General features: G+C 51.3%; 1 protein-coding gene across 1 annotated transcript in view; it reads left to right on the forward strand.

The window, feature by feature from the left end:
• The window catches only part of GALNT14 (polypeptide N-acetylgalactosaminyltransferase 14), a 64,117-nt gene that overhangs the window by 32,663 nt on the left and 16,225 nt on the right, over positions 1-15,229 (forward strand). Inside the window, exons 4-9 of the mRNA XM_035903606.1 lie at positions 1-59; positions 2,636-2,701; positions 4,826-4,947; positions 10,033-10,120; positions 10,801-10,885; positions 12,270-12,373. Of these exons, the coding sequence (XP_035759499.1) occupies positions 1-59; positions 2,636-2,701; positions 4,826-4,947; positions 10,033-10,120; positions 10,801-10,885; positions 12,270-12,373 (524 nt within the window). The remainder of the gene's footprint in view (positions 60-2,635; positions 2,702-4,825; positions 4,948-10,032; positions 10,121-10,800; positions 10,886-12,269; positions 12,374-15,229) is intronic.

The following is a 15,229-nucleotide window of genomic DNA, read 5'->3' on the forward strand; positions in this document are numbered from 1 at the left end:
CCGCACCCCAGTGCACCTCATCCACGAAATCATACTACTGGATGACTTCAGTGATGATCGTAAGTGACCCTTTCTATGTTAAAAGCGAGGAGCCAAACCAAAAAAGACTGTGAGAGACTGGGATTTAGGCAGAGAGGGGGAAGAGTTTGTGGAAGTGGAAGGAAATTTAAAGCTCCATAGGTGTGGAGAGCAAACCCCGCTGTGCCAGGTTTGCAGCGCCGCATGGAGAATTCGAATTACAAATGATCAAACCTCTTCTCATGAAAATAATACAAGAAAAGCGCGTGGCAAATCATTTTTACGCCCAGTAGACATGAATCCAATCCTTAGCTAGTTGTATCCTCCTGCAGCTGTGGTGGATTTAATCTGGCTTTCAGCTGCAGCCAAGAGCAATTCTGGGTTGACACCACTGGAATTGCACAGGATACCAATAGTCTGACCCTGCTGATGCATGCATGTGTTATGCATGCATTTATGTAGGTGCCCAGCAACTCTTGATAGATTTTTTTTTTTCTTTTTTTTTTTTCACCCATGTAAAGAGGATTTCCCGCATGGGCTGCCCATTTTGGAGATGCACCATAAATAGCACTGTATGCCACAGACAGCCCACATCCTCCTGCCCTTCTCTCCTGGATAATAACGTGACTCACGTGAAATCGATAGGTCCGATCTCCCACAAAAGCTGGTAGCTGAAGCCCCGGGGGCTCCCAGGGAACTACCCCAGCTAAAGACCTTGCCCGGTGAGATGGTTGAGAGGAAGATCCAGGTGCTGAGAGTAAGTGCTCAAGAGAACTGTCTCAGGCATGAAAAGGATGATAAAATGCACCTAGGCTGAACGGTCTGTGGCACTTACTTTCAAGGAGCTGCAAAATGTAGCCATTTACTAGGAAACGTGAAAACAAAGCCAGAGAGGTTTTAAAAAAAAAAAAAAAAAGTATCTATGCTTTGCTCTTGGATGTTATAAATAGGTACTGCCTCGGAGAGCATTAGGGACAGATTTCACAGGAGACCCACTTCTCAGCATCGACACCTCCCCGGGGAGTCGCTGAAGGCAGGGGAAGGGGTTGCAGTGATTATGGTGAGCTCTGGAGCGGCTCCAGCGCACGGGGGCCCAGGCTGGGCAAGGCTGAGGACCGGCAGAGCGTCTGCGACGCAGAAAAGGAGCCGGTGCAAGGACTCGAGCTGCCCTGGCGTACAGCAGAGCAGGCTTTTTGAAGGGTGGAGAAAGTAAATGCTGATTATATGGCTAAATAGACAAAGCGCTTGCCTTCCTGGAAGGCAAAGGGTTTGCAGAAATGCGGCCCCCCTGGTGCAGCACACCCGACGGCATGAGCCAGGGAGAAGGAGCAGGGCCGGGGTTAGGCTCATCCTGGGGCACCCAGGGGGAGCCTGTTTCTCGTGTAACTTAGAGCAGCCCCTTGGCTACTCAAAATCAGCACTTCTCAGCTGTTTTACATCTCCTTTTCTGTGATAGTCTGAGCCTGCTGGCATCTAGTCTGCATGCATTTACATAAAAATACATGTATTTGCATAATATGCTATACACACACGGTCAGTTTTTCCCCTGCAACCACCCCAAGCAATGGGTGCTTTTATCTCGTGCCTAGTTGTGTCTCATTTCTCACCTCTGTCCGGTGACCCTTTATTCGCTGGGATATGGTTGTTCTGCATGGGGGTTCCCACTCTTCCAGCAAATTTCCATCGTAGGTCTGTAGCTCCCCTGGTGTGCGCAGAGCAGTGCAGCTCTGTGCCCAAGTTGTTAGGGGTACCAGTACCGCCTATGTCTCTTGTCAACAAAAATTGCTGGAGGGGATGAGAGCGCTCGGAGGTGCCTGTGGACACACGGGGTGGGTGGCAGGGATGGGGCGTGTGTGTTTATAGTGCTGAGGAAGAAGAGGCAGAGAAGCAGTGAAAGGCACAAAGGGATTGCGGAGGTCACGGCGTTGGGCATGCAGAGGTAGAGGGGGCTGCAATGGGTGCACCTGCCTGCAGACCCAGCTCTTGCTGGGAGGAGTCTGGGTGAGGAGGGATGCTGGGGCTGCAGGCAGCACCGGGGCGAGAGCAATGGCAGCAACTGCATGTGGGATTGCAGGACCTCCCTAGCTCGGGTGTGGGTGGCTGTGGGGCCTCTCTGCCCCACGGAGTTGCTGCCCCGGGCACGAGGAGCCCTCAGGTGCTCCATGGAGCTCTCTTTGATCATCCTTTTCTCCTCGCTCAGGGCTTGCAGGCCACCTCAGGAGGCTCCTGCCCCGCCACACAGACATGCATCAAATGGCTTACGCGTTGCTTTGCAGCTACCAAAAATGGTCATTTGCATTAATGTGCAAAAACTCCAACACTGACCACAACCACGGCTCTTCTACGCTGACTTTATGGCATAAGTCAGCTGTTCTTGGTGTAAATCTGCTGGGTTTACACTATTTTTATGAAAACTGCTGTTTTGCCAGTCCTGATTTACGCTGCATGAGCTGAGGGGTAGGACTGTTGTGCCCCAGCAGTGCCATCATCCTAACAAGCCATCGGCCAGGCCAGGATGGGGTCCTCTCCCTGCTCCCAGTCTCCCCTAGGACCATTTCTGCTGCCAGAGCCACCACGAGGGCTGAGGGTGACATGTCCTGTCTTTGTGTTTCCCAAGCTGATGACTGCCGCTTGTTGGGCAAGCTCCCCAAGGTGAAGTGCTTGCGAAACGGACGGCGAGAAGGTAAGAGCTGCCTGTCCATGACCCCTGTGGGAAACCCAGATCTCGGGAGGCGTGGGAGTGATGGAGCAAAGGGGGAACTTCAGTGAAGTGGGTGACAAGGGAGGTCAGTGGCTCCTGGGGACAGGGTGCCCTCGTAAAAGGATATGTGATGGAGGGCTGAGATTTGAAATGGATCCCTCCTCTCTCGCTGAAAAAGATGGGACTATTAAGATATCCAATGAGGCTCAGCTGTAGCTTATTAGCCAGAAAATTAGAACAGGCAAAACAAAGCCCCGGGTCTTATTTTTAAAGATGTTTGCTCTAATGAAAGAGAGGAGATCTGCTCCTGCTGCTTCTGTGAGATTTAAAAAAAAAAACAAAAAAAACAACAAAAAAACCTAAAAAGAAATTTTGAAAGATTAAGAAGGGCTATATGGAAGATGAATGTATGTCCTACTGGGCTGCTTCTGCCAACTTTTTGTGACATTTTCCAGCTCCCTGTAGTCTGAATGGGTGTTTTCAAGACTTTGCGTTGCGGTGTTAGGAAAACAAAAAACAAAGAAGTTTTTTCATGCTGAAAATTGAAGGTGTGAGTCCAGGTGTGTGTCAGGCTGGGGAGACTGAGGAGCGGGGAGGGTTTTTCTGTGGATTCTTTCTGCAGAAGGTTTCAGATCTGCAGGTCTGGTGTCAGGGTGTCATCACCCCACCATGGGCATAAGAGACGTACCTGCTTTGGCCAGAGGGCAGGGGAGGTCTCCATAGACCTGCATCTTCTTCTCACCTTTCTCTCCTGTGTTATGGGGGTACATAGGTATTTGCTGCCGGCACTGGATGGACCTGCAGGCATTGGTGCTCTGTAAAGCAGTCAAGATGTGGGAACCCAGCCTGGAGGGCTTACCTCACTTAATACATCACCGAAGCTGTATTCCTCGGGACCTGCCAGGATTTGGGGAGGGCTGGGGTGGGTACAGCAGACCATGCCTACCCACAAAGTCTTAGACGTTGCAGAGGGGGATACAGAGACAACCGGCTTTGCAGGAGGTGACCTTGGCAAATGCTGGATTGCACCCGGCTTTGTTCTCCTGTCCCTCTCCCTCCTGCTCAGAGGCTGTTCCTTGACCCTTTTCCTCTAGGGAATTTTTATATGAAAATCAGTGACCTCCTTCTGTATGGACCTGATGTGTGGCTGCTCCCTGAAACCCTCCTGTCTCTCTTTATCTGCCCCTATCTCCCCTGGTATTACCACTGTTTCTCCTTCATTGGGAAGCTCTGGTCCCCTTGAGCAACCTGTGTGTCCACTTGTTTGCCAGTGGACCATCTCCTTTCTTATGTTGTGGTTCAGTTGAGCATTGACCACAGGCAGGAGGAGTGTTGGAAAGCCAGTTGACTGCTATATAAATAGGAACAGAGCATCTTTAAGAGCAGTGATCTTGCCAAAGAGTCTACTGTGAAATCCATGCATGCAGCTGTTTTCTGTGACCTCCCTCTTTGTTCATTTTTCTCTTTCACGAATGCACGCAGCAATCCATCTGCAGCTCCGAAGGACTCTAAATTCACCGTCAGGGCCCTGATGACCCAAGCGGGCTCTTAGCACCTTGAGAGCCAGCCCTCTTTCCTTGATGGAAAATATGTTCCCGTTGAGCTGTAGATCAGCAGTGCCCCCAGGGTGGGCGTGAGATCTGGGAGTCACTGGACCATGGAAAGGGGCGCAGCAGGGAAAAGTCAGGAATCTAAGAAAAGCCCGATTCTGGCATGAGGTGATCCCACCCTGGATTCCCCTGGCCCTGCTGACTCACATCTGTGTTAGATTTATTACCTGCAGGGGGCTATGAAAGCATTTTGAGTCGTGTTTTGCCCCAGAAGGTGACAGCAGAAATAATTGCGCAAATTAAGGATTGGCATAAATGCCATAAATCATTAATAATCTTGGTGGAGCCATTTATTTGCTTTGGTGACCTTGGGAAATGGTTGGCATGCCTTGCAGCACCAGGAAGAAGGCAATGGACCCCAGCCATGTTTTGTCTAAATGGGATTTAGATGAGTCACAGCCCAGGAGATGTGTGAGTGCAGGAGACCGTGCTGGAGGAGCCCGAGGACGGTGCCCAGCCACCTGGGCAGCAGCTGACATGGTGTGTCCCTGAACAGGTCTGATCCGGTCCCGGATCCGAGGGGCAGATGTGGCACAAGCAGGAGTCCTGACCTTCCTCGACAGTCACTGTGAGGTGAATAAGGACTGGCTGCTCCCTCTGCTGCAGAGGATCAAAGAGGTGAGTGCTCCGGAGAGACCAGGGCCACCCTCAGGGGATGCATCGCCGATGTCCACCTCCTCTTCCCTCTCAACGGGTGTCACCACCCAACCATAACCTACTGCTTGCAGGCGTCCGAGTAAGAGAGTGATGAGCTTTTGGGGTGCAAAATGGCCTTTGCTGGTCGTCCTCCACCCAACAGCCAGGTGGGAATGGCTCCATGACTGGGAGAGCAGGTAGGTGGGTGGGACAAGGTGCTTCCCTGGGCAGTGGGGCTCTAACCGGCAAGCACAGGGTGAGTGGTGAAAAGGGAATACGTGGGCAGTGCTCCAGCAGAGTTTTTAATTAGGCTCATGTAAAATGCTCAGCGCTGATGATTCAAGGGAGTGACGGCTCCTTGAATAGGGGCCGAATTTAATTTCATGCAAATTAAGCGCTAATAAATTGATTTAATAGGATTTAAATTCTGCTGATTTCGGAGCAGACAATGACATTCGCCTTTCACCAGCGGCGACTCTCAGCAGACGTGTGCATGGAGGCTCCTTCCCAGTGCCTTGTCCCTCGGGTCAGAGGGAGCTCTGTGCTGGTGACCCTCTGGCACAGGGCAGGGGATGAAGCCTTCAGCTCCAGCCTCAACGCATGGTCTTTTCCATTCAGTGTCCCTCATTTCTCCACCCTTGCTACACCTCTGGCTCCTGATTGCTGGTATTTATTACTCGGTAATTTTAAAACTACTGAATTATCTTGAAATAAGGGCAGCTGAGGAGCAAGGGGAAGCCGAGGCAGTGGGTTATGAAGAAACCTGCTCAGCTGGTGTTCACGCTGCCCCTCTTCCAAGGCATCCTGCTTTTCACACCTCCACTCGTGGTAGCTGTGCTGGCTGGGCTATGCATCCCCTGCGTGCAGCAGCGATGGGACAGGGGGAAGGTGAGCACAGCACCAGGTCAGGTCCCTCTGTGGTGGGCGAGGGCAGTCGGTGCTGCTGGCACTTGTAGCACAGCCAGCGCTGGAGAGGTCCCAACCTCAGTTTGCAGGCTGGGCCACAGTGCTGCTGATAAATGGACATATAACGAAAATGGCCTTTTCATATGATCGATCCCAACTCCCACAGTATTAGAACACATGCTATGATACCCCATTTGAGCCTCCTAGCTGGCCTGCCCCAGAGTGGGGTTCACCACTAAGCTTTGCTGCATTGGTTGTTCCTCTGAGCTTTTTTAAGGAGGGCATTCCTCGTTCTCTGCCAAAGCCCTGCTGTCTTTTGGTGAGGACAGAGCAATTGCCTCTTTCCCAGGCAGAGCTTTTGATGTGTTTTGGCAGGAGAAGGGCAGAGGTGGTGGCCCACGCGGCTCTGGGACTGTGCCCCACATTTGATGCCTATGGGATAGGTGAATGTGGATGCCATTGCCCTAGGAGTTTCACTGCATCGTGGTCTGAATATAGCATCACATGCAGATGCTGCCTCCGTGAACTTCTTTTTATTTGCTCTTCTGGATTAAATCTTTTTCTGGATGGAAGTAAGGCAGTTGCTAAGCTTGTGCTGCTGCTTATGTTGCCCTGTGTCTCGCAGCCCAGCTGAAGGCAGCAAGGGAGACCTGCTATGAAGACTGCTGAGGGACTTGCAAAGCAAGCGAGGTGCCGCTTGCTTGCTTTTTAACTGCTTGCAGAAGCTGCAGGATAAGGGCAGCAGGTCCTCAGTTTCCTTCTTCCCAGGCCCACCGTACCCATCCTTTCCACTAGGGTTAAAATATTGATCAATGAAGTGTATGAAATGTTACTGCTGCCACCTTCAGGCTGTGCTAAAGAGCTGGCTTCTCCGTCTGACCGCTGCAGTGAGGATTAGCTGCCTAGAAAGAGCATTTTCTTACCATATCACTTCTAGGGAGAGTCTGCTTTGAGGTAACGCGATTTAAGTTTCAAGCAAAGGAGCGGTGAGTGCCTCGAAGCACACCCAGTGCTTTCACCACCAGCAGCCATCCTGCACGTCCCTTCACTTTTTTCTTCTCTTCTTGGCCAGAGCAGCTATTCCTGCAGCTTTCTGTGGTGAGAAACGCCAGAGCCTGTGTGTGCCACCATGCACCCATGTTAAGGTGCCCCTTGAGCCCCACGTCAAGCTTCCCCAGCAGCCGACAGCATGCCCCACCCCAGGCCCACACTCCCTTTTGGGTGTGGGCAATACGTGCCTGGCACATGGGTTTGGAAATGAGCAGGACTAGAAAGTCTAAGAGCAATTGAAGGGGTGTGGGGGGAAAAGAGGGAACCCGGGGGATCTCAGACCTGTGCCTGGGAGGGTGCATGTCCCAGGGGGTGGCAGCAATGGCGGTTGTTTTGCACCAACATGTTTGTGAGCGTGCAACGGTGAGCGTGTGGGCACATGGGCTTTTGTTTTTACTTATGGAACAAATATCCCTAAAGCCATTAGTGGTGCATTTCAACTGAATAACTTTTCTTAAAAATGTAATTAACCCAGCCCAAGGTGTTTTTATCGCATGACTCAACAAGCTTGTCCCAAAACTGAATTTGCAAATAGCACCAGGATGAACCAGTGAATGGTGATCCCCCACTTCCGGCTCAAGCATCCCCCCCAGTTTGGGGCTGTCGTGGGGCAGGGGGAGGCAGGTGAGGGACAGCCTGGCCCTCTCGCCTTGCCTGATGCTGCTGTGGGGCCAGAGGAGCGACCGTGGCCCGTTTTGCTGTGCATTACAAGGTCATGATGTAGAGGTTGGGAGACAAGCTAGGATCAAGATCCTTTTCCACAGTTGAAATGTATTTATTGTCTTCAGGAGCATTTTCAATGTTTTTTCATGTTGATTTAGTTCTGTAATTTGGTTTGTTTGAGAAGCGTATTGGAGAAATGCATTCTCAGGTTTTTGAGAATTTCATGTGAAAGAGGATTGAAGATTTGGGTGTTGTTAATATTAACATGGCCCGGCATGGGAGGGTATCAAAAAACCAGAAATGTGAAGCTGCCTATAATAAGATCTGGTGCTCAACCCAAAATAAATCCTAGCAACAGTGCTGTGCTCTTGAGCATGCCGTGCTTTTCTACTGAGGGTCAGAGAGACCTTCAGGAAGGCTGAATAAATATAAATGTCCCCATGACGTGGCAGGGAAAGTGAGGCAGGGAGAAGGTTGCACTACTGAAAGCTGCTACTGGTCTGCAGTCATGCACTCAGCCAAGAGGTAAAGGGGATTTTCTTGCAAGAAGTTGTGCCGTGCAATGAGTATAGGAGTGGGACTGAACCTGGGGAGGAGCGTGGGCTAGTTAGAAGTGCTCACCAGTAAGATGCTTGAGGGGCAAGTTTTAAATTACTAGATACCAGCCTTTCCCTGCAGAGTTAGGCCTGCATAGCAGATGCTTTGCTTAAAAACCTTTCCCCTACCCTCAGGCAACTAAAGGATGCTTGGGTATGCTGAGCTGCGGCAGCCTGCAAGGCACTGTGCAGCAGCTATGGTGGGTTTGAGCTCATCACCCTTGGGTGTGACTTTGGGCTTCTCCATGCGGTATGTAGGTACAGCAGACCTTGCCTCTTCAGCGGGTTGTTTGACTCACAGAAAGTCACGTTAAGACGCCCGACTTGACACTGTTATGGAAATACCAAGTATTTGTGGTGCTCGTTTGGAAAACCTGAGCCCTAGTCCAGCTCCTGGCTCATGGCCTGTGGTTGCTTCTTCCTACAGCTGCTTTTGAATGCTTCTTTGTCAGGACTAATTTCTAAAACTACGTCTTTTCTGAGTGAGAGAGCAAGCCCGCGTGTGCTCAGATGCTTTCCTTTGCATGGCTGTGAAAAATGATTTGATCTGGCGAGGGTAAAAGCTTGAAGTTTGAGCTATAATTGGAGTTTGGGATTTTTGAAAAGAAAAAGGGAGATAAGAGACCAGTCAAAGCTGTCAGAGTCTCTTCCTCCTGCAGATATTTTTGTTCATAACTGTTTGTATAATCTCTTTGCCCATAACAAGATGTTAATTAAATCACCACCAACTATTTAAAATAATTTGGGTCTTTTTTTTTAACCCTTTCACACCTTTGGCAAAACTCTTGACTGTATCCCCATAGTGTGCACATTTAAAAATGCCTGTATTTAAGCTGCTTGACTGCCTGTGTTTTTCCTGTTGTTTCAACTGCCTGTTTGTTGCTTGACTTCTGAAATACAGTAAAAAGTATTTTAAGGGAGGCGAAAGGGGAATACATTGGTGAATTTGGTTTTGGGCCCCTCACTAGAGGAAAGATGTTGCGTTGCTGGAACATGTCCAGAGGAGAGCAACAAAGCTGGTGAGGGGTCTGGAGCACAAGGCTGATGAGGAGCGGCTGAGGGAACTGGGGGTGTTCAGCCTGGAGAAGAGGAGGCTGAGGGGGGAGACCTTATTGCCCTCTACAGCCACCTGACAGGAGGGGGTAGTGAGGGGGGTGTTGGTCTCTTCTCCCAGGTAATGGGTGGTAGGATGAGGGGAAATGGCCTCAAGTTGTGCCAGGGCAGGTTTAGGTTGGATATTTCTTCACTGAAAGGGTTGTTAAGCTGTGCAGGGAAGTGGTTGAGTCCCCATCCCTGGAGGTATTTAAAAGATGGGTAGATGAGGTGCTTAGAGACATGGTTTAGTGGTGGGATGGCAGCATTAGGTTAACGGTTGGACTTGATGATCTCAAAGGTCTTTTCCAATCTAAATGATTCTATATTTCTATGATTCTAGTTTGCAAAAGGCAGGCAGAGCTTTGCATCCAGCTGAGTTCATTGCTGAGCACATGCATACAGCCTGTGGAGGGAGAGACTGTGGGGGAAGCCAAAGCCAGTGAGAGGTGCTAGCTCAGCAGCCCAGCAGCACACAGTCCTCTTTCCTGGGAGAGATGGTGCTGCCTTCCCAGCCCCTCTCGCCGGTGTGCCCCTGGCTCCCAGCAATTCCTCTGCCACTTGGTGCTGCTGCCAATAATTCGTTGGTTGATGTGATGGCTGAGGAGGAGGAGGCGGCAATGATGGGCACTTGTCCCTGACAGACCTGAGCGGCACCGAGATTTACAGCCATTTGGTGTCTCCAGAGGTTTAGAGCATCCCTTGACCAGTTTGAGCGGTGTGGTCTGAAGTCATGGGTCATTTTGCTTCTGCTTTCCAGGATCCCACCCGAGTGGTCAGCCCTGTTATTGACATCATCAACTTGGACACTTTCGCCTATGTGGCGGCTTCCTCGGACCTCAGAGGAGGTGAGTCCAAGCCATGTGGATGTTCCGTGGGCATCTGTCTCGTGGTGTGAGAATGCACTGGCCCAAGGAGCTGGTGGCTCTGCACCACACTGCTGGTTCCTGCTATCTTGTAGAAAGCACATTAGCACTGTTCACTGCTCCCTGCTGCTGTTTTTAGGCTATTTTAGAGACAGGCAAGCGTGGCGTGAGGAATGGTGTTTGCTACAGTGGATAAGGCGGTCAAGCAGGAAAGAAGGGGTCATGTCAAAGCCAACCTTAACAGCACTGAAAGCTGGGCTGCCAACAAGAGGAGATGGGGGATGTCTAGGCGACACGTGGAGGATGTGACTGTAGTGCTTATTAGTATGCCTGTGCTATTTGTAGCGTGCAATTCCATCAGCGCGTGTATCTGTGTGCGCAAGGGGACAAAGTAAGGTCTCAGCAGCAGCTTTAGTTCTGACTTTTCCTGCCTTTGGAGTGCTTGATGTTGCACTTGTAATGCAATGTGTTGTTTCTTGTTCATACGCAGTAGTAAAATACGTTAGTCATTGGACTCTTCTCCCAAAAGCTGCATCTCCATGGTCTGAGTCATTTGAAAGCGGGGAAAATACTCCATCAAACGCAGCTTCTGCAGCCTGCATTGCCTCCTAGCCCAGACCCATTTCTAATTTCCCCATGGTACTTCTCTACTTTGGTTTTAGGTTTCGACTGGAGTCTGCATTTCAAATGGGAGCAGCTTTCTCCAGAGCAGAAAGCCAAACGGCTTGATCCCACCGAACCCATTAAGTAAGTCAAGAGGGAGAAGGAGGCACTTGAGGAACGTGGGGCAGGGCAGGCATCTCATCTGACTTCGTGTGCCACCATCCACCATGGCAGTGTGATATTCCTTCCAGGGCAGCTCTGAACTTCTAATGCCTATAGCAAGCTCCTGGCTAGCTTGGGCTTTGCAGTACAGCTTTACCTCCCAGCATTGAAGCCAGAGGATGCTGCAGAGGTAGAAGGGGTGTATTTATAGTTATTTGTGTTTTGGTAGTGCTAGGGAGGCTGAACATGGTTAGGGAAAAAGCCCAGTGCTCCAGACTCCTGCTCCTCTCAGCTCAGCTATCACTTAAAAGTAAGACAGTGTCCTCAGCTCACTTGATAAAACGTGGTGTCTAGTCCAGCCTTTCCTGATCAGCACTGTTCTTCTGGACCTTGCTGAAGGCTCCTCAGAAAATCAGGATGTGCAGGAGAGAGAGGAGAGATGCCATCTGTCCTCGTGCTGTGGGATGGAGGGCATCCCTCGTTCTGCTGCGCATCTCTGCTGGCAGCAAGCTGAGTGCTGGTGTCTGCATCCCCAGCTGTGAAGTGCTGGGGCGTGCGGCATGGAGGAGACCGGGTGTCAGGGGAAGCTCAGGGCCCCAGGAGGCTGGCAGGGGAGCAGAACACTGCTGCTCCTTAGGATGCTGCTGTTAACAGGAGCTCTCGATGGCTTCCCGAAGGCTCGCCTTGCATTCCTGGTCATCCTCCCACGCAGGGCGCTGCAGAGAGTTACCCAGGTGCAGCAGGCACCCCAGCTCCTCCCGAGCCTATGCTGAGGTACCCACAGTGTCTGCGACTGAATGGAGACAGGACTTGTGCCAGTAAATGGCGAGTCTCCTCAAGCTACCTTCTGGGTCTGCCCTCCCCTCCCCCATGGACCTTCTCTGCAGTTTTTTTAGCTAAACCAAAGAATGAAAAACAACCCTGTTTTGAAATAAAGATCACACAGCTAGTGATGGCTTTTAAAAAGCCCTTCCGAATTGGCTCTGCATTCCCCTCCCCAGTGGAACAGTGCTCTTAATAAGCTGGCTCCAGGCAAAAAGCCCGTCTGAGTGAATAACCCCCCGAGCGCTAAGTGCATTTTTGATGCTGAAGCCTACAATCAGGGCTGTGAACTTTGGGCTTGTAGGAGTTGTGCTGATGGGTGCATTAGCCAGTCATTAAGTGCCAGGCAATTTATGATTGACAGCAAAATACCAAGGCAGCTGAAAGAAAGGCTCAGATGCTTTTTGAGGTGTGTTGTCCTTGTTTGGTGAGGAGGAGATACATAGATAATGTCCTGACGATGGAAGAGCTGCTTCTGTGCATCCAGGTGCTGCAGCAGCAGTGTTTGAGAGCGTCTCCCTTCTTCCCTTACCTGTTCTTGCAGGACTCCCATCATTGCTGGGGGGCTGTTTGTGATCGACAAAGCCTGGTTCAACCACCTGGGGAAGTACGACAGTGCCATGGACATTTGGGGCGGGGAGAACTTCGGTGAGTCACTCTTCCTCCTCCTACACCTTGCTGTGTTGGCTGCTCTTCCTGAGTCATGCCAGATGGATGCAAGGTCATTTTGGACTTTGCTTTGAAGGCTCTGCATGGTTTCCCTCGCTTACATTCATAGGTTACGGCCTCAGGTGAGTAAAGGATCCAACAACCATGAATGATAGGAAGCGAGCAATTGTTGGTACTTGAGACTGCCTGCCTTCCACACTGCTTTGATTTTCTATGGGTAAATACTCTAAACCACAGAGTCTCCAGCTTTTGTGTTACCAACAGATGAGAGAACACCACAAGCACCCTCCTATTCCTTTCTGATCTTGTTTTCTCATTCATAAAGCAAAGACATGTCTTATTCCATCGATGACAGCATTTTGAAGCTATGAACTGAGGCATCAGTGCCTCCCTGAATTTGCAGAGTGCCTGAAACAGTAGCTCCATTGGCACGCTGCAAGCAGTGGCAAAGTACATGGCTGCTTATCCATTCCTGTATCGCTCGACACCTGGGCGCTGCCAGGCTCTCCTTGACACTATCATTTTTCCTGCACGGAAAAAAAAAAAAGGTTAAGACCTGACCTAAATTCAGCCACCTCTGCCCATTATCGTGGGGCAAGATGGGCATTAAGGAATCTCCTGCATGCAAACTTGAGAGGACATGGGAAAGAGGTAACAGCCCGTCCCTTGTCCCCCATGTCAAGCGGAGCTGGATCAGGCTGGGCCGCTCTCTCCTGGAAGCCATTGCGATGCTGCAGATCAGAGCAATAGACTGTATCCGAGAAAGAAGAAGGAGGCACTTGGTGTCAGGGAGGCAAATCAGAACCTGGCTTTAACAGCTCGCACCTCTGGGGAGCACGGCCAGCGAGGAAGGAAGGATCTTGTGTCCTAACACACACAGCAATGCTGTCTGTCATCCAAGGGAACAGATGCTGCTGCCTTGCAGTAACCCATCCGCTGCCTGGCACTGTTGTTTCCCTCGCATGCCTTTTTCCTCTAGCAGATTTTATTTATTTATATCTTGTTATGCAGTAGGATCTCTCGCCTTCGTGCTTTCTCTCTGTGGGTGGGTGTCTTGTCACCCGTCTGTCCCAAAGCATCTGCTCCTCTGAGTGGGGTGGCTCTGAGGAAACCCAGGAGGGAGCAGCAGCCCTCCCACCTCCCTCGCTGGATCAATGGCCCAAACAAAGTGTTCAAGAGGGCAAGCAGACAGGAGGAGAGGGTCTGACGCCCTGTGCCTGACCCGCTCTCTGTCTCTGCTCATGGCTCATCTCTGACAGCAGGCAGCACCAGCAGCTCTTGGGTGATGAACAGTGTCGGGGCAGCTGCCTGACGGGGGAAGCTCGATCCCGGCAGCTTGTCCAGTGCCCTGCACCGGCAGCATTGCGCTCTGTATGTGTGGTTATGGCCTATCCTACAGAGCACCGTGTTTCCCTTACTGGTGCGATGCCCCGGGAGGCTGGTCCCTACCAAACAGGCGCTGGCTGTGCTGCGGGGTGTCACGCTGCCTTGGGTGTGACAGAGGGAAGAGGCGAGGAAGGGGCCAGGCAGGTTAACGCTACAACAAAAAGTGCAGGTCTGCCTAGCAGCAGGGCAGATCCCGTCTTGCCCATTGCCCTGAGAGCAGAAGTGTGCCTGGCTCACAGCTGCATCTCCTGCAGGTGCAGCAGTCGAGGGCATCATGTCCCACCTCTCCTTCACACGCAGGCAAGGGCAGCTGTGCCCCCACCAGCCCTGGTCCTTTCTGGGCAGGTGACAGAGGGCAGGAGCTGACCGAGTGGCTCCTCTCTTCAGGCACTTGCAGAGAACTGTGCTTTTTCTGTTAGCTTAGTCCTGAGAGGGTGCAGTCCATTAATGGGCTGCCCAGGGAAGTGGTTGAGTCCCCATCCCTGGAGGTATTTAAAAGACGGGTAGACGAGGGGCTTAGGGACATGGTTTAGTGGTGGGATGGCAGTGTTAGGTTAATGGTTGGGCTTGATGATCTTAAAGGTCTTTTCCAACCTAAACTATTCTATGATTCTATGACTCTGGTCCTGGGCCGCATTGCTGCTGCCTTTAATGTTATTGACCAGGCAGCCAGAGGGGGCTGGAGACTTCAGGCAAAACAAAAGCAAGTTGTGTTTGAGTTAGGAGGAGGACATTGTGGGTGGTTTTACTTCTGAAATTTATGTAATCCCCTGTTGGTGAATTGATGAGTAATGGTGGAAGGACTTGCAGGCAAGCAAGAAGCACTAAAGGTGTTTTGCTAAGCTAAGGCCAAGCCCAGTGCACCTCGACCCATACTGCTCGCATCCCTCCTGGGGGTCGATCGGAGGGGCCACCCGCACTGCAGGCGTCCCTCGCAGGCCAGGTGGCCTCTTGAGCTGGTGGCCCCGTGCCATGCCTTCGCTGGTGCCTCAGTTTACCTCCTCTCGAGGCATTTAGCTCTTGGCTGTCTGGAGACCTTGTTAGCTGCCATGGATGGCTCCATGGGTCGTCCTTACCTGTAGAAACCTATGCTTTAATTGCCTCCACTGGGACTGGAGCAGGGTCTGCAGGGTGCAACATGCCTGAAGCGGAGAGCTCAGACTCCTCACTGTCTCCTGCCTCCCCAACACTGTGTTTTCATTCCAGTTCACAGTGCACAGAGATCACCTCAGCTCACCTCTTTGTTAGTCTTTAAATTAAGAGCAGGCAAGGACTGAATGGTGCAGGTCCTTCCCTCGTGCTTCAGGGAGCTGCTCTTCCCCCCGGCTGAGCAGAAAGACCAGAGGAGGGGAAGACATGATGCAGCAGCCATGCTGCAGTTCACAGCTGCTCAGCTGATTGTCCCCTTTTATTGGGCACCCTTCTGATTTTCTCAGCAGCGCTGGCAGC

This window comes from Egretta garzetta, unplaced genomic scaffold (genome assembly GCF_000687185.1).
Source record: "Egretta garzetta isolate BGI_Z169 unplaced genomic scaffold, ASM68718v1 scaffold11, whole genome shotgun sequence".
Lineage (NCBI taxonomy): Eukaryota > Metazoa > Chordata > Aves > Pelecaniformes > Ardeidae > Egretta > Egretta garzetta.